The sequence below is a fragment of the Xylaria bambusicola genome (assembly GCF_022495145.1).
Source record: "Xylaria bambusicola strain CBS 139988 unplaced genomic scaffold F5B22scaffold_6, whole genome shotgun sequence".
NCBI lineage: Eukaryota > Fungi > Ascomycota > Sordariomycetes > Xylariales > Xylariaceae > Xylaria > Xylaria bambusicola.
The window spans coordinates 492307-510187 of record NW_025953559.1 but is presented as its reverse complement, the minus strand read 5'-3'; the positions used below and the strand labels follow the sequence as shown (position 1 = coordinate 510187).

At 50.9% G+C, this 17881-nt stretch overlaps 5 protein-coding genes across 5 annotated transcripts; all 5 read right to left on the bottom strand.

Annotated features, from left to right (window-relative positions):
* Positions 1-76: 76 nt before the first annotated feature.
* On the bottom strand, positions 77-1358 carry F5B22DRAFT_461763 (methyltransferase). Its single transcript, XM_047972067.1, has 2 exons — positions 512-1358; positions 77-342 (listed from the first exon to the last, which is right to left on the bottom strand). The coding sequence occupies exons 1-2, from the start codon at positions 1227-1229 to the stop codon at positions 113-115; spliced, it is 948 nt and encodes a 315-aa protein (XP_047834192.1). The 5' UTR covers positions 1230-1358; the 3' UTR covers positions 77-112.
* Positions 1359-1977: 619 nt separating this feature from the next.
* Positions 1978-4804, bottom strand: F5B22DRAFT_643195 (kinase-like protein; the record flags this gene model as incomplete). Its single annotated transcript, XM_047978228.1, has 4 exons — positions 1978-1997; positions 2151-2862; positions 2915-4359; positions 4687-4804. 4 exons carry the CDS (start codon positions 4802-4804, stop codon positions 1978-1980), a joined length of 2295 nt encoding a protein of 764 aa, XP_047834191.1.
* A 1679-nt stretch (positions 4805-6483) lies between these two features.
* F5B22DRAFT_593103 (HAD-like domain-containing protein) lies at positions 6484-8403 on the bottom strand. Its single transcript, XM_047973988.1, has 2 exons — positions 7802-8403; positions 6484-7632 (listed from the first exon to the last, which is right to left on the bottom strand). The coding sequence occupies exons 1-2, from the start codon at positions 8035-8037 to the stop codon at positions 6513-6515; spliced, it is 1356 nt and encodes a 451-aa protein (XP_047834190.1). The 5' UTR covers positions 8038-8403; the 3' UTR covers positions 6484-6512.
* Positions 8404-8451: 48 nt separating this feature from the next.
* On the bottom strand, positions 8452-9907 carry F5B22DRAFT_593102 (SCO1/SenC-domain-containing protein). Its single transcript, XM_047973987.1, has 2 exons — positions 9249-9907; positions 8452-9106 (listed from the first exon to the last, which is right to left on the bottom strand). Exons 1-2 carry the CDS (start codon positions 9762-9764, stop codon positions 8690-8692), a joined length of 933 nt encoding a protein of 310 aa, XP_047834189.1. The 5' UTR covers positions 9765-9907; the 3' UTR covers positions 8452-8689.
* A 940-nt stretch (positions 9908-10847) lies between these two features.
* Positions 10848-13391, bottom strand: F5B22DRAFT_634086 (uncharacterized protein; the record flags this gene model as incomplete). The annotated part of the gene is made up of 3 exons (XM_047976933.1): positions 10848-11071; positions 11174-12965; positions 13263-13391. The coding sequence occupies 3 exons, from the start codon at positions 13389-13391 to the stop codon at positions 10848-10850; spliced, it is 2145 nt and encodes a 714-aa protein (XP_047834188.1).
* Positions 13392-17881: the final 4490 nt, after the last annotated feature.

The window sequence follows — 17881 nt, the reverse complement described above, 5'->3', positions numbered from 1 at the left end:
ACACAAAAAAAAAAAAAAAAAAAACCAAAAAAAAAAAAAAAAAAATAAAAAAAAAAAAAAAAAAAAAAAAAAAAAAAAAAAAAAAAAAAACGGAGCAAGTTAAATGCAATTTCTACTCCTCATAGAAAACCAACGCCCTCACCTCGATGCTCTCCCTGGGCTTCGCATCGGCAGGCGTAGCCGGGTCTTCGAACGCCGTATGCGGCGTCCGGACCGCGAGCCCCTTCTTCCCGCCGGGCTCGCCCTCGCCCCACGAGTCGTAGCACTTGAGCATGAGGACCTCGTCGGGCGACATGTCCTTGATGTAGTAGAAGCGGTGCTCGTCGCTCGCCGCAACGCCCACTGCGTCGTATCCCGGTTAGTAAAATTGCTAGATCAATGGGTTTTGCAGAGCTCAAGATTGAGAATATATAAAAAGGGGGATAGAGAGCTTGTTTTCTTTCCCCGTCTACTGCGCTGCGGAAATTTGGAACTGGGTTTACGTGATACGGGATAGATAGATAGGACTTACTCGTCTCCCCGCGGACTTCGTACCCGTCCAGATTCGCATTCACAGCCACCGCCTTCTTCTCCTTGCCCCTGTCATCGTCGTCGTCGCCATCCTCCCTCTTCGGATACAGCAGGTCGACGCCGAAGAAGTCACCCGGCATCGTGCTCCTCCAGTCGATGACGGCAAGCGGGTAGTCGGCAGCGATATGACTGATGGGTCGCCACACGTTGATCAGCTGGAAGCGGTGCTTGAGCAGTTCCTCCGCTTCGTCCGCGGGCAAATGTCTCCTGACACGCGCTGCTGCCGCCGCGGGGGTCTGGTCAACGTGGACCTGCTGCACGGGGCCGCGGGCCGACTCTGGAGAACGCCGACGGATCGTGTGGTCGAAGATGACGACTTTTCGCACTTTGTTGTTGGCGCCGTTGGGGCCCGTCCCGATGTTGCTCGGCAGCGCGTCGCAGTTGGCCCGCAGCACGGCCTCGACGTCGGCGTAGTACGCCCCGCGCACCGCGGCGTCGTCGACGAAGGCCTTCTCGCCTGATGGCCAGTGCTGCAGTCCGAAACCCGAGATGTCCGTGTTGAATTCCGAGGGCGACTCGGCGCGCAGGTCGTGCACTGGGCGCTTCACCTGGCTGTGCTTGTACGACATGCCGCCCCCGTCGACCTTGGTCCAGTGCTTCGGGGTCTTGACGAGGGGCGACAAGACGTCGATGTGGTTGAATACCGCTGTAGTGGCCATCTTATTGACTTTGTCTCTCTCTTTCCTCTATTTTATGTTTCCGTGAGAATCTGGTCTGGTGTGATCCCTGCGACGTCGTCTTTATTGTTTGTTGTTGATGATGGTTGATTACTTAATGATGGATTGTATATCGGAATGGCGCCATCAATCTAGTGGATTTGGAAATGAGGGGTTGACGAGAACCTCCTGTGTTTGTACTGCGGCACGCCCCGATTTTTTACGTCTTACGGAACAAAGGAAATGCAATAAAACTCTTTGATGCTGTTAGCTATGGTTAAGCTTAGGCTCTGGGACTTGCATGGAGAGGATAGAGCTGCTATAAATGGTAATCGAGTCGACTTGATATTCTGCAATCTAAAAGGCGTAGTGGCGAGATGGAATTACCCCATACGCACATCACGCATGACCAGCGGGTAGAGTTTCCCCGACGGCTCCAATATCGCCGATGTAATTAGAAATGTAACCACGGGATTTAGTTCAATCATTAGTCATCTTTGGTGCTAGCTTTTAACTCCGATGCTTCTTTCTGTATTCTAAGCTGCGGAGTACGGAGCTCGAAGCCTCTTTATTAGGTCAACAGATTAGGCCATTATATCATCAACTCACTTCTTTCAAAATAGTCGCCGATTAATCGCCGAGCTCTTGATGAGTACATTTTTTTTCGATTGACATCGCCAAAGAAGAAAGCTTACCAGCTACCCAAGCTATCGTCGCTCACAAATCTCCTTAAACCCCGATCGCATATTGCCTAGTACTTGGGTATTTTGACTAGAAGATGAGGTTAGTCAACCAACTTAACGCCATGTTGAATAGAAGAAGTAGTGTGGGCACATGAGAAGATGGAAATATGACGTTGACTGATGGAGATTATCGAGCTTGGGATTAATGGCAAAATGAGAAAGGTAATGAAGTTTGACTTACTATTCTTCTTGACCCTCTCCGGTAAGTCTTCCAGCTTTACTAACCCCAAGGCAACGCAGTCACCCCAAAAGAACATCGCTCTTTCTTGCGTATAGCCCAGATAATCGAAAGCATGAGGATCTCCTTCCTCTTCTTCGGAGTTTTCTTCCGGGTCGAGGCCAGGAATCTTTGCTTGCATGATACCCCATGCAATCCACATTGCGCTACATATAGGACGCCACAACCGGGTCTCTTCCATCAATGACTTAATTTGTTCCTCGAGTTTGTCTTCTTGACGCTTCTCTTCTTCTTTCCAGCCACCTGGTGGGACTCGAGCATCCAACATAAATTCCACGATGGAGCTGCTTGATCCGACGTTGGTTGGCTCAAGCGATGGTGTGGTCGGGTCCATGACTGGCGTGGAGATGGGGCTCACTATTGGCGTTGATAACCCTGGATGCGGGTGATCCGGTCGGTGAGTAACGTACGCTTTGACCCATCGATGCTGTTCTTCGGGTGTTGGGTATTTGGCTACATTGCAGACAAAAGACGCTGACTCGTCATGGTAATCATAGCACCACTCTGTGAAATGGTTCGCGAATTCGTAGCCCCTCACGTTCGCACCACAATATTCGAAATCAATGACTACCAACTGTTTATGCTCGTAGTTGGGTTGTAGCAAAGGTGATTTCTTGTCGTCGGGCCGAACACGAAGAATATTGCCGTACTGAGTCTAGAAAAAAGGTCAGCAATCATCTTTAATGTTCTATCCTGCTCAAACTTACATCGTTATGAGCGAACACAAGGTGCTCCCGGACAACTTTTGAGCCTCCGTATCGGTCAAAAAGATGCTTCCGGTATCTGTCAAAGGTGGCTTTGAACGTTGGCCAATCGGTCCCGCAGACAAGGCCGCGTTCCTTCCAAGCATCTACCGGACTTCTTACCGGCCCAAGATTCCCCGCCGTAATTTTAGCATCCAAAAAGTTCATGATTTCCGTAACTCTGGGAAGCCAATGGTCCCAATTCTTCAAAACTGCCGGTCCGCCATCCCTTTCCTCTTCCAGCACCTCCATGCCGTCATGGAGCTCCCTCACTCTCTTAGCAATTTGTTTTGACGTGTCTGGGTCCCTAATGTCCTCGGAAGTGAGCGTGATGGCATTGAGATATTGTTCGAAGCGCCCATTAGCGAATGTTCCTAATAACCGCGGACCAATCCTCTTCCGCGCAAGCCGTCGCAAGACGTTTAGCTCATTTTTTCTGTCGATCATGTGTTCGACATTGGGGCCATATACTCGCAGTAGTAGTTTCGTCGGTGTCTTCTTGCCAGTCTCTGCCCCGATATCTTCCGGGGGAGTGACTACGTAGACTGCATTTGTCAAGGCGCCACTGAGGCGTTCCACCCATATTTTATCACCACTTTCGAGGGACACTCGTCTCCAGCCCTTAAGTCTAAGCGTATGTGTCAAACGTATGATCTCACTTTTGAACGTGATCCACGCTCTGCGTTCCTTCTCCTCTCTCTGGCCAGATGGTGATAGAGCTTCTTCCCCTTCCGCCGTCTGTCCACCCGTGTAGCTGAGTGTCTTTGAATTGTCTAGTACCCCATCACAACTTGGGACTAGCACATCTCCGTCGAAGAATTCTGTGTCGGATGATGCGGCTCTGTTTAGTGGTATAGACCGCCGACGTTGGGACTTCCTACCTAGTTTAGGGCTATAGTGAGGAGTAGCATTCAAGCCCAGCGAGCTCATACTATTATCGATGATCCTCTGAAGTCTGTCTAGAGAGGCCGCGCTAGATTGAGAGCTCATTGAGAAGCGCCTCGACTGCCCAGTGGATTGAGATCCGGGCCCCTCAGCATCGTCTTTACGGTGTTTTCTTCGGCTTCCATGGGCTCTCCTTTCTCTCCTATTGTGCCGTTTGGTCCGCTCGTGTTCAAGCCACTCGGTAACTTGGGCGATGAGCCTCTCGCCCACAACATCAATTCGATGTCTATGGGGACGCTGTGGCGACGCAGAGTCCTGAGGAACTTGTTGAGGTGAAATGGTCCTTGCCAGACTATTGAGCGCTTCCAAACTAGTCTGACTGATCAGAGAGGACCTGGATGAGTTGGCGCCGGGTATGGGAGGGCGGCCACTAAGACGTTTAGCGAGGCCCACGGAGAATTGTTTTTTTGGCGGAGTTTCCTCAGGACTATCTGGGTCTGGTTCTGGTTCGGCGATTTGTACAGCTAAAGGCGGGTGAGCATGCTGGTCTCAACAGTACTATGGTAATAATGCAGGGTTCAATTTGCACGTGATTGTTCATCAGTCACAACGTAGACTTTCATCCGGATAGCTCTCAATTACGACTGAGTAAATCATGGGCAGATTTGGACTTGAATTGCGTGGATATCATAGCCGGATTTAATGGCAGCATTGAATGTGAAAACAAAGACACTCCCCAAATCAGATGAGTCACCCCTGTGCTGGACATAGCCTGAGGTGAATGCGTGAAGGGATGGCGAGTGACCCGAGTTGAGACATGCGTCATAGCTGGAACACGATGCTGAACATACCTTTGCTACTTGAGGCGGTGCTTGCATCCGGGAGCCGTTCTCCCTCGTCGTCGTGCTTCATGGCTGATCGGAGGGATTGCGGTTCACTGGGGGTGGGATTTGGTGTGGAGGTAGACATCTTGGACCAGAGCTAGGGCGCCAAAGACAGATAGATATTACTCGGTAGGCCGGGGTGCGTACTCCCACGAGGCTGGGCTGGCATGCGTGTGTGATTGTTTGTGTGCGAGCGTGTGCGAGGATTGTATGGGCTGATGCCTGGCGAGACGGTGTGTCGATTGCTGACGGCCAACAGGAGCGGTGATAGGCTGACAAGGTCCCTCGTCGAATTTCGGGCCTGTGATTTGTGACGATGGGAAGAGCGCAGATAAGCCCGCCAGCCCGCCAGCCAGGATCAGTAAGGGAGCTATGAGATACCTAGATAGATGGCTATGGGCGGCTATGAAAGGGGCTGACTGACTAGACTTACCTTTAGTAGCAGCAGTCAAGTTCAATTAGTGTCCAAGGTAGACAGGTTTTTGCCTGCAGTGCTAGTAGGCAGTGTGGAATTTACATAAGGCGGCTCAAGGACCCTGACGAAGATGTGCCTTCCAGACTACCTAGGCTAGGTATATCCAGGTCATGGGTGATCAAAGAAGGGGAATTCCGATATATATTTTCGTGGCGAATTAATTACGTAGGTATGTGTATTTGCGTGTGTTTTGTGTCGAGTCGACATGGTTAGTTAGGTAAGTGCCTAAGCAAATAAGTAAGTTTCGTCTGCGACAGGTTCCCCTCTATCTACATATCTACATATCTGTCTGTCTATCTATCTACCTACCTACCTAATCTACATACATCATATGTATGTCTAATACCATTACCTACCTAGTCGCATGTAGATGCTTTTAGGAAATCCTAGCTGCATTCCCGTCCAAAAATGCTTGTCTGTCTGGCCTTTCACGTGTACAAGGGAGAGCACGTGCCTGGGTCCCCATGCAGTGCCTTTCTCCAATCTGGTCAATCATGGATCTGCTAATGACGTAGCGTTGCGTTGCAAGCTCCCCGCATCTTTACTTGGGTACTTGTCTACTGGGTTGGGCATCTTACTAGGTTAGGACTTATTACTACCTAGTAATAGTAACATGTACAGAGGCTTGTATATACATGGAGATGTTGTAGGTAGATCAACCAGCTACTACTTTGCAATCTGCTATTAAAGACCCGATTATTATTATGAGGTACTCGCATTTTGAAAACATCACTTAGGGTTGCGAACCAGAATATGCGGCAGATAGGTTCCATAGACAACCGCTTCCATAGTTCTTAGATTGTTGGTCAGGGCTGATTGGAGTCTTTAATCATCGTCGACAATGAAATAGACGGCTTTCATCGATTACACTGCGGCCATCGTTTCTTTTCTTTTCAAGTGAATAGATTCGTTGAAGAAACTACTCGACAAATCACGAGTTCAATGTTTTCCAAATACCTAGGCAGTGGGTGGTTGGTACCTTACCGGACAAAACTTTCTTATTCAAGTCGAGTCGCAAGACCGCAACCTGGCTGTTGCCACGGCGTCATTGCCAAGAGGTATGTTCTTGATTAGTGTAGGCGAGGGAAAATATACCTGCACACCTACGAGGTAGCTATCATAAGCAAAGTAGGTATCTCATAAACAACATGGAATGGCATCTATTCCCGGGTATGTATATATACTCCGAACTGACCGACACTAATCATAAAGAGGACATCGCTCTTCTCTCAGCTTCGCTATTTCTATCGTAGCCCACATAACACCTAAGAACTTTGGTATCCATTATCCCCCTAAACCACCCCCATACAAACCCTCCTCACCGCCATCCCTCGCGCTCCAGCGCCCACTGCACCGCGGCCTTCGCATCGTCCGCTATGGCCGTAGGCCGATACTTTGGCTCGCCATCGCGCGCTTGGCTCCAGACGCCCGTGCGCACGAGGATCGAAGACCACTCGGTGCCATGCGGACTATCGTACTCGTTGGCGCCGCGGATATCGCTCTCGGGGTTATCCCCCACCATATACACGCGCGCTAAAGGCGCCGCTTCGTCCGCGGCGTCCGCGCGCCCGCTCTTCTTCAGCAACGCCGCCCGCCACTGCGCCAGCACCGTCTCGGCGAACTCGTACGTTCTCGGATAAGGCTTGCCGATCGTCGTGCGCCTCATCTCGGCCTTACCGCCCGTGATCTGCCTCCAGATGCCCGCGAGCGCGGCCTGGAAGGCGCCCTGCCCGAACCGCGGGAGGTGGTACGCAGCGCTCCAGAAGAGGTCGTGGTTGCTGAAGTATAGGTGCGGCTGCCCGTCTGTCTGCCAGCCGTGGTTCTCGTGCTCGGCACGCCCGTTCTTGGGCGAGTATGTCCCCAGGACCCCGTTCTGCGACAAGAGCAGGTCGACAATGACTTGGATGTCGACGGCCCAGTCCCGCGGGTCGTTGAACACGAAAATGGCGTCTATCTTGGGATTTGGGGACGGTAAGGGCCGCGCGGTGGCCGCGTAGTAGTCTTTGAGCTGCAACTCGAAGGGAAATACGGTCGGGTGCGCGACTGCGATGTCAGCCGGTGTGATGACGGACCGGAAGCCGTAGGCCTCGGCTATGAGGCGCGACTTCGCCGGGTCGGATCCCGTGATGAGGATGTTCTTGTCGGCCAAACCAGACTTCAAGTCGCCCTCAAGAAGTTCCTTTTGGATGTGCCTATCGAGGTTGTCATGGCTCCAAGACGTGCTGACAAGCTCCTGGAAGGGCGTGTGAGACTGCACGAAGTTTTCTGTCGACAGCGGCACGCCGAGACGCGCGCTCAGCTCTTCGACGCGCTCGTGCTCATGCTTACCACCTCCATTTGTCAACAGAATGAAGGGAATGTCGTGACGTTGTAGGTACTCCAGCGTCTCTGTCGCGCCTGGGATAGGCTTCGCGACATGTAGTAAGACGCCATCAATGCTGTGAAAGAAGTGTTAGCGCTCTCCTTGACATATCAGGATCTTTATTATGATCCAAGCACTGCCATCACTGTTCTTCAAAGGTAAGACCTAAAGCCATGAGACGGGTAGATGATCATCATGACTATCACAGATCAATGCTTGTAAGAGATGAGTGAAATTCAACCTACTCAAAAGCGAAAGCAAACCGCGGCGCTTTCCGAGAGGCCGCATCCAAACCCTTCCCATCACGAATGAATGTACGAGCTGGCACGTGAGATACCTGAAGCGGCGTGCTGCTCCGATTTAGACACCGAGCCTGAGTTCTCGCACGAGCTATGAAAGTGTAGCTACGGAGTGATGTGTGGGGCAGGGCCAACGTTCGTATCGGAGCGCTCCGAGGCGCAACTCTCGTCGCAAACATCATGGAAGATGAAATGGGGAAGACAATCAATGTATCCGTGGAATCATACCGCCGGCTATCTGCGAAAATTAACTACGTGGATGAGAAGTGGTCGAGTTGTCGGCAGATTATTAACAGCGAAGAGCAGGAGAATGCGAGCGGGAATAGTGGTTAGTAGGTAATTGTCCTCATTGTTTAGGTGGGGAAACTTAATTATGCCAAATGGCCTATTTCGTGTGAATGGACCGCAAATACCCCCGAGTACCTTGCGCTCAATGTTCCGCAGGCTACTAGTTACTAGATTAAAGGGCATAGTTGTCAAGACAAAGTTGCTCTTATCGTTAGCTGCGAGAAGGCATCAAAGCCGTTATACTGTCCTTTTCCGAAGTGAATATAAGGTCGGCATAGACAACATCTACTAACTAGTACAGCAGTTTTCGGTAATAATGTAGTATGGATAGGCGGCGTACCACGAGAAGGCAGCCGATTCACAAACCCCTGCGCATGTTCGGAGTCATTAGAAATGGCCTTTTGATAGATATTGTTTATATACATTAATATCACAGGTGAGAGGGGTGCCATCAGCACAATTTGTATGATACAGATTTCCTCCAGCATCTCTCTTTACGGAGCCATTCTCAATATCTCACCATTACGGCCCTCTCCGTTTCCATACCTATTTCTTCCAGTCCTTGACGTGATCTAGGATAACACTGGCAGCCTGTTGAGGACTATGTTGTCTCCCCAACGCCTCGACAAAGTCACCTTCGGGATCCATGAGATAGAAATAGATGCTGTGGTCGACCAGGTAGTCTTGGCCCGGTTTCACATCTTTGGGCGTGCTGAAGTACACGCGATATGCCTTGCAGACATCCTTAATTTCGTCGTAAGTGCCGGTGAGGCCAATGAATTTGGGATGGAACTCTGCAAGGTATGACTTTAGAACTTTGGGATCGTCGCGTGCCGGGTCGCAGGTGATAAATACAGGTGCCACGGCACCTGGTGCTTGGGCTTCAACTAGATCGAACATTTGCGCCATCTTGTCGAGTTCCTCGGGACAGATATCGGGGCAGTGTGTGAAGCCGAAGTAAACCTACAGTGTAAAGCGCGCAAGTTAGCAACTGCCTTCCTTTGAGGCGATGACAATCTCTCCCACTACCGAAGGCTATATACAAACGTCTCCCTAACCGTATGGCATGTCTTAGATTTAGAACAAATGAAGAGTGAAGGCTCACCAATGAGTAACGCCCCTTCAAGTTGGCACTAGAGAATGGCTTGCCCTCATGATCTATAAGGTTGAAATCACCGCCGACCTTGGGTTTGCCAACGCCTTTCGTGGCCTCCGCTATGCGCCTCCTCTGCATGCGCTTCTTCTCCGACTCGAAATACCACACGAGGCCGCAGCCGGCTAGAACAAACAACACACCAGCCTTCCATGAGAACGGCCCAGTCCGGTATCGACTGCGCGCTTCTTCGACCGTTTTTGCCTTGTAGCGACGTTGCTGCTTTCCACCAGCGATGGAAGGGGGAAGCTCATTTCGCAAGCGAGTAAATCGTGCACTTTGAATTGTCGGCGTTATGAGGGCGGGTCTATCGGCCGTTGTAGGCGTTGTGGTAGAAGAGGGGAAGGCATGTCGTGTCGAGAAGGCGAGTCGCTGGCACGTCTGTGTCTGCGACTGGGCCCGTGAACAAGTTCGGAGAAGTGATCTGGACGGCGCCATTGAATGTGACATCTTCATTATCAATTGCATGAGAGACGTTTCCAGATCCCCTCGCAATGCTATGGCCAATCTATCGTAGCAACAGCTTCTCAGTAGTGCTCTACAGTAGGTACTTCTTCCTTGGCGCCAAGGCCTTTGACGTTTATCTGATAAACACAGTGCCCATGTACAGTGCAGCGCCTGGCTGGTCACTATCGTGGAAGCCAATGACGTACCAATGCTCTGGAGCTGCACACCATCTCAGGTAGACAGGTGACTTGGGCTGGAAGCGTGACCTGTAATTAGCATTTAGGTGGTACAATATAGATGAATCATGCTAAAGGTGTTTTTCTTCGGTCAACGCTATGGGGACTATCACCATCATAAAGCTTAGTATAGAAGAGTCAGAACGGATTCTTGTGTAATGGTTTCATTCATTATGATTGGGGTTCATCGTTTTTCCTGCCCGTCCTCGCAGGTTATTATCACTATAAATACACGTTGCCCATCTCATTTGGGGGTCTAGTTCTGGATGTGGTGCTCGCTGTGTCGGCGATGTTAGTTCCCTCCCCAGATTATTCATTACCCGCAAAGCCTCTTCTTCTCAAGCTTAGGGCCGAACATCATTACCCCCCTTGGATCGAGAGGCTGATCCGTGTTTCTTGCCCTGCCCTGATCGCAGTCAAGAGAGAAAACTAAAAGAAAAGTAGAGGTAGGAAAGGGCAAGAGATGCGCCGTGGCCTCTGCTGTCTTACGAATGCAACCCCATGCTCGCCACCAAGCTCGCCGCGTCAACAAGTCCCAGCTGCTCTCCAAATAAATGGGTGGCTAGACTCGAAAACAAACGCAATGCCTTTTTTTTTTTAATCTATCAGTCGCCATGTCCTTAGTACGCCTTTGCACCGCTGCTATTTGAGTAGAATAGATGAAACAAAAACACTGCCTCCAACAAGAATTGCAATATGCTGAGAAACTCAAAATCGTGGTAGTTCGAGAGGCCGTTCGAGGATTGGCGTCAAGAGTTTCATGAAATCAAACGATCGAGTACCATTTTGCGAGCCTAGGTCCTGGAATGTGCGCGTCTTTCATGAACCATTCGAGGCTCTAGAATGGGTCTCTCCTTGTCGCACACTTTTAGTGTCGGCTTATCTGGCTCGCGCTAGTGCGGCTTCTTTCTTCCTCTTCTTCGAGCACATCACTTAGACGTGTGGGATGATGATGCTGCGGCATCTCTTCCCATCCGGTGGATGAGTAGCCGCTACCTGTATAATCTGGTGCGGAAGAGTATTGGGGTTGCTGGGGGACGGAGATGGGCGCATGATAGGCACTGGGTTGTGTTGCCGGTGTCTCGAATTCTTCTAGTTATATGTCAGATCCTTCCGAAGGAGGAATATGATAAGGAATCTTCTGGCCTCGGTTATCGCGGACAAAATTTCCCGCGGCGTCGCGGATGTACTCACCTTCGCTCATCGTTCCCTCCGAGGCATAGCTTTGCTGGTGGTGAACGGACGAGGGAGTTTGAAAGACAGGGTTGGGTCCACTGGAGGCTGGTACGGGCTGAACCGCAGGCGCCTGCGTATACTCCGGATGGGCAGTACGTGGCGTTGGCGATTGTGCGTATTCAGGCATCTCAGGCTGCGTATATCGGGGCTCACGTTGGGTGTTCCCTCGACTAACGCCTTGCGTCATGGGAACTACCTGTACGCCTCCAACAATCGTGGGCCGACCTTGTTGCAGAGACTTGGTGCGATCCCGTTCCTCCTTCTCGCGTCGGCCAAGCTCTTCCCAAGCACGGCGTGCCTCCTCCTTCGAGATGGTAAGCTCCTTACGCATTTCCGCCAATTGCTTATGCAGCTTAGAGGAGGAGCCTTGTTCTTGTTCCACAGCTTTCCGAATAGCATCACTCCTATTTCTTCGCTCTTCCTCGAGCGCGGCTTCTAGCATCGCCGTCACTTCCTGGTTGCGCTCAAGATCGCTGCGGGTCTCATAAAACCAACGCTGGAACTTCCGCTCTGAGGAAGCGCGTAATCGTTGGAGTTCTACTACAGCATGGAATAGATTGGCGCCTGCAGACGAGAGATCGGTCACTTGTCGTGACAACTGCTGCGCAATGGTATCTCCTTGTATCTCTAAAGCATTCTGTTCTAATCGGCGAATCCAGAAGCTTGTCAATCCCTCCCAGTGGGCGGATAGTGTCTCCCAACGCTCAAACGCGTGTGGGAAAGAGTTTCTGCCCCGTCCGAGCGTATAATCTCCGGGTTGTGATTGGGACCCAGATGGTCCGGCAGCCGTGGCCCCAGTTGCGGGAGGAACCGAAGTTCTTAATGGGCCTCTCAACGGAACTTCGTTACGCGCTGATTGAGATGCCTGTGCCTGAACGTTGGTGGGTATACCCGTCGTTCTTGCCGTACGACCTCCATTATCAGCATTGGGACGGTTGGATGTTGGCTGGGCTGCTTGTCGTGAGGCAGAATGATCTCCACCAGTGGTAGAACCTGCGCCAGCAGTAGCTCTTCGCATTTCTGCAGCCTTATCGGCAGCTCTCTGCTCCGCTGCCCTTGCTGCTTCTTCTTGCAACCGGGCCTCTTGCTCTCGTTGTAACTGTTCCTGCTCTTCTCGTTGCTTGGCCTCGCGTTGTCTCTCGCGTTCTTTTTCGCGTTCTGCGCGTTGCTGCATAATCACCTTAGGACTTCTGATCCCGGAAGGCGAACCAACGGCGGGCCTTCCGGCAGTGACACGAACGGGTGGTGTGCCATTGCCATTGGAGGTGACAGGACCCCTGCCGCCCATTAAGTCTGCCATTTGAGAATAGCACTCGACCGGATCAATAGAGATGGTGTGAGGGCCCCGCAAAGTTGCTTCTAACGCATACAGGACGGCGTTATGGGTATTCTTGGAGATGCGAAGAACAGGATGGGACTTCGGCTCGTCGGTTTCGGGGTTCGAGTCCGCAACACGGTGAGTGAATGGTGCTGAGGTTGCTATGGAACTTGAACTAAGATTGCCCTGTGAGAGCTGTCGGGTGGCCTTTGGGTGGGTGGGATGTGGTTTGCGCCCAACAGCTTCGTCAGCAAGGATATAGTGTCCAGTTGGCCCAAGAGTGACGACAACACGGCCCGGAGACTGGGGACTGTGTTGCTGTTGGGGACGAGGGCTAGGAGTGGCCGAGAAGTTAGGAGTGCGACGAAGTCGGCGGTGAGAAGCTGGCGTGGTAGATCTTGCAGCAGCTGGGGGTGCAGGCGCTCCAGAAAGCTTGGAGAGAAGGGGGCGCTGCTGGCGCTGGTCTGGTGTAGTTATGGGGGAGAATTCGTCAATGTCGTTACGGTCGTGAAAAGGGTTGGTAGAGGTAGCTGTCGTCAACTTGGCGGCTGGGCCTCGTCTAGCTGGATGAGAGGCTAGGGAAGACAAGGTGGGCAACGAGCTCTGTGGAAACAGCAACGAACTACAAGGAACCGCCTGTTAATTGCTAGCAAAACAAGCAGAATTGAACAGAGTGGAGGGAGATTCGAATGGTAGAAAAAAGGGTTGCAGCCAAAAGCAAGCGCACACTTTTTCCGAGGCTGCAGGGAAATGGGTGGGCGCGATAGCTGGGGTCGCACTTTGGGGAGGTTGGGGATGCGACAAGCTGTAAAATATTCGGTGGCGCAGGTGGGTAAGTGTAGATGAGCGCTTGTACATGGCAGCGAACCCGCGACGCGACCCCGAAGAAAGAATTGGAGAAAAAGGAAGAAAAGGATTGGGGTGACTAACAGAACAGAAAATGATCTGGAATTATTATTATTGTTGTTGTTGTCGTTGTTGTTGTTATACTCCTCCCCCTCCTCCTCCTTCTTATTCTTGGGTGCGCCGCACCAGTATTGTCGTGTAATGCTTTGCTGTATTGTGCCGTTCATTCACTGCAGGTGTGGTGTCAGGTCGTCTGCCTCTCTCTGTTCGTACCACTTCCAAGCAGGGCCACTGGTGTACTGTCTTGTCTGTATGCTGGCCGGTATTCGACGTCCAACCCACCACCACGTTTCCTCGTCGGTCTGCGCGCTCTTGCTGTACTGCCAGGCTTCCTGATGGTCCAATACCAAGTTCGGGCCCCCGAAAATGCGTGTCATGAAGCCTTTGGCTCAGGGAGAATGTCATTCGTACCTAGTGCACCATGGGCAATGTGACGCCGGAGCTTATGGCTCACAACTCAGAACTCACAGCTCACAGCTCACAGCTACGGGCACTATGAGGGAGAAAGCAAGTGAATACCTATAGTAAGTAATTCGGTAGAGTAAGCACACCTCCTTCCTTCTCACTCTGTGTTTGTGTGTCTCTCTCTGCCTACTCTCTTTCAATTAGATGGTAGCACTTAGTCAGGCTTCCCCCGGTTTGCGAAATGAGACAGCACCTTAACAGGAAACCAGATGATGCAGCGCCGCATATAAGGGTCAAGGAACCAGCAGCTAAGAGTCTGGAGCAACGACCCACTGCGAATAAACCACCCAATGCATGATTGATTACTTCCACTTCCACTTACCTAGGCAGGGTACCTAAGGCATTCAAGATATAGGTAGGTACTTGCATTATAGATTTGAATAGGGATTAGGTATACTAAGTAAGTAGCACCTTAAGTCCTGATGCCCCAGATAGTAAGTAAGTAGCACGCTAAGGTCAGGTTAGGCACTGCTGTATGGACCTTTATGACGATTTCAAGTTCGCTCCCATCCAACTTCTTCTCTTTCTTCCTCTTCCTCTTCTTCTTCTTCTCCTCTTCTCCATATTTTGTTTAATTGATTGCATATTTGGGACTGCGTCATTGTATGTACACGTAGCCAGTATTACTCTGAGTAGTGTACTAGCAAGGCCCCTAAGCCTGTTAGCAATAGTTGAAGTTGGCTGATGTTGGTTCAAGGCGGCCTCTTTGGATGCTACTTCAATGGACCTGGCAGGGCTCTTGGAGATTAAAAATGTACGCCAACTGTCCCGATTTTTGCCTGACCGCCAATGAATCCCTACCCGACCTCGCCTCATCATGACTGACTGTCCTGCCCACGGGAAGGAGGATTTGGAGGTGCATGTGGGATTGCGCAAGCAACATCGCGAGCGGCTAGTCGTCCGGGATCCACGGCGCCGAAAATGCGTTGGCAAACTGCTGGCCAGCGACGCAGCCCGCCCAGTCCCTAACACAGCCTAGCCTCATGCGCGAACCGGCTGCTGCCCCCACGAGGCGACGACCCAACCCAACCCTCTGGATCGTCGCGAGCTTTGTTCGTGCATTGATTTCATCATCGCTTGCAGCCCGAGGTGCACTAGGTGCACTAGGTATCAAAAGCCAGGCGAGACCAGGCTATATGTACGGCCTATAATGCCTACACCGATACAACGGAATTTTCTAGATGCTGCCAACTGTCACCTTGCACCTTGCACCTTGGTATCAACAACGGCAGACCGTTCAAGCTACCGCCGTTTTGAGTCTCCAACCTACTCCTACGTACTTATGATGCGTGTCTTGAGGGACCTACGGTAAGGGATCTCCACAGCCCATGACCGTCACTTACTAGAAGTAGATGACATCAACTGTATCCTTCCTTATGTTCGATGGCTTTGTGAAATCGCTCGTAATGCATGCAGACAGACACTGCGTTTCTAAAGTCAACGCTCCAGTAAGCTTACCTGTGTATCTCTCCACCCCAACTCTATCTGCCACAGTTAAGGGACGGCTCGTCCCCCAAAGCTCCGAGGCTCCGAGCTACCATCATCCCCAAGCTCCCATCTAGGGACGAGGCCATTGACCAATGAAAGTTCTCAAATTCCCATCAAATGTCCCTAGATGGAAACTCAACTCAAGCACCAGTGCGGGGCAGCAACGACAGTCTTGGGACTGGGACAGCTAAGCGAGCAAGCTTCAACCCTTCGGTCTAGGTACCTATCTACTCAGTAAGTAGATAGAATGCTGAGACGACGCAAGGCCCCCTAGGTAGTAAGTAAAACAGCTGGAACTGGTAACCCATTCATTCATTATCTTGGGTGGTGGGAGGACAAGGAAGCAAAAGCAACCCATTACTCGGGAGCACACACACACAAGTAAAAGCATCTCGCAAACAAATGGCGGAATAATGCCGAACACCTCCAAGCGCACCTTGTCAAACACTCGTCTGGGTCTGTCTGGACATGACATATCATCGTTCTCAATGTTGCTATCCCTAGCTACGCAGGTTGCGGTAACACGCGGTTAAATTCCCTCTTGTCGCACATTGAGCCATATATATGTGTCACATTCTTTTTATGCCTCCGGGTACCATTGGGGACTTCAAGGACGATGAGCAGTGTCTTTGGCCTGTACAAGGCGTATTTATGCCAGATAATGACACAATTGCTAAGCTGGAATGTGACGCTTCATATACGGCTTCTCGTGTTACTCATCCCGTGTCACCAATCTTATCAATAACCCTGGTGCTCGAAGTTATATCGCGTGTGACATAAGAACGTACTACCCACACATAACCACCCTTTTATCTCAAGGAACCTCAGCTACCTACTCTCGCTACTTACGCAAGGGAGCAACACCCATGGTACCTATCACAAAACCCCTTTTAGAGCTGCAAGGATGTCTGTCTTGCGGTCTGAAAATCTTAGTTATAGTATGTACCTAATGTAGCTTATATCCAACTAGGTACGATTTGAGGCAGGGTCTACATATGTAGGTAGCTAAACCCGAAAGATCGCAGTTGGATACCTACATACATACAAGGTATGTATGTATCTACCTAAGTACGGGCTACCAACATGCACAACTGATTGTAGCAATCCACCCAACATTGGAGCGCCGCGCCCACGGATCATTCTTGCTTCTAAGTTCTCAACTATTAGTTCGCAGGTAGGTATGTACTTGCAGCAGGTATCTACTACGTAATCGCTTCTGAAGCGGAAAAGAAGAAGAATTCTCACCGAGCATCCAGGGCTGAAGCTGCCACAGAGGGATCAAAGCCACCTTCCCACGCTACACCGACCAATTTCCGCTTCGCCAAAATGCTTTTCCAGTAAGCAATGCTCTTCCCAGCCTCCATTGGTATTTACGCGTCTTCTGGAACATTTTGCGCTACGTATCCGGTTGATGTCAACTTTGATTGTCATGATTAGCCGACCATACTGTTCTCGGCTCGTCCGGGCAAACGAGTAGGTAGAGCAAACCAGTCCTAGCCCACCTCTGCTAACGTAAGCGTGGGAAAGCTGGCCTATCACAAGATGGGCGCCATCTAGAGCTGCGAATCGTGTACCTGGACCTGCATCTAAGACAGCTATGGAAGCCACATAACGCCGATCACCCGTCCTGCTGGATCTCCCAGGCACAACGGGTTTCTAATAGGTATGCCTCGCTTACATGAGAGCGGTGATCCGTGCTCCGTTTTTTATTTTATTTTAATTTTTTCTCACATGTACACGGAACTCAGACATTTCATATTGATCTTGGGGCCCTACGATGTCTCGGAGGTATCACTAGACATGACTTTGAGCACCTGGCAGCCACCTTGTCGGTTCTCCGGTATACCGACCTATCAGTATTGGTTGTCCAACAGACCGTTTCGAGACCAGCCTTCCTAGTCTTTACCAAATTCGACGCACCGCCTGGTCTTCAGCGATCGATGTATCATGGTGCTCGATCCCTAGTAAAGGACACTCTAGGGTTGCTGGTAAGAGCGCGGCAGGTGGAAAAAGACACAACTCCCTGTACTTCCCCTGCGTCTAATTGTTTCTTTGTATCTCCTTTCGATTGATCACTTCTAGGAGTCGATCTCTGCTAGCTCAAACAGGGCCGAGTTATATCATGTGTGGCTGGAATGGGGGGACAAAAAATCGATTTCCCGTGACATTCTTTCCGTCGTGTTACTGAGCCCGATTTCTCGCCCTGTTTGCTGTTTAGAGCCCACCATCCACGGTATGGGCTCGAACCAGGTACCGGTCTAGATGAATGAACAGCCACCACGTGAAGATGGGAAAGAGGCAAAAGGGAGTCGCCATCTTATGGCTTCCTCCACAGCGAGACCGCATATGCCTGTCTATTGCTTTTGTGCCGCGTATACCAACAAGAAACAGGGTTTAGTATACCGTGATGTCATATCTGACAGATTCTCGGGTTTCGTTTGTCCGCTTCTCTGATATTCTACACTAGTTTCTGCGGCCAGTGTTTGGGG

Coding starts and splice junctions, on each gene's coding strand:
- F5B22DRAFT_461763 (XM_047972067.1), bottom strand. CDS start 1,229: ATGGCCACTACAGCGGTATTCAACCACATCGACGTCTTGTCGCCCCTC. Junction 343..511: donor CGAAGTCCGCGGGGAGACGA/GTAAGTCCTATC, acceptor GATACGACGCAG/TGGGCGTTGCGGCGAGCGAC.
- F5B22DRAFT_593103 (XM_047973988.1), bottom strand. CDS start 8,037: ATGATGTTTGCGACGAGAGTTGCGCCTCGGAGCGCTCCGATACGAACG. Junction 7,633..7,801: donor CGGTTTGCTTTCGCTTTTGA/GTAGGTTGAATT, acceptor CTTCTTTCACAG/CATTGATGGCGTCTTACTAC.
- F5B22DRAFT_593102 (XM_047973987.1), bottom strand. CDS start 9,764: ATGCAATTGATAATGAAGATGTCACATTCAATGGCGCCGTCCAGATCA. Junction 9,107..9,248: donor TGAAGGGGCGTTACTCATTG/GTGAGCCTTCAC, acceptor TTTACACTGTAG/GTTTACTTCGGCTTCACACA.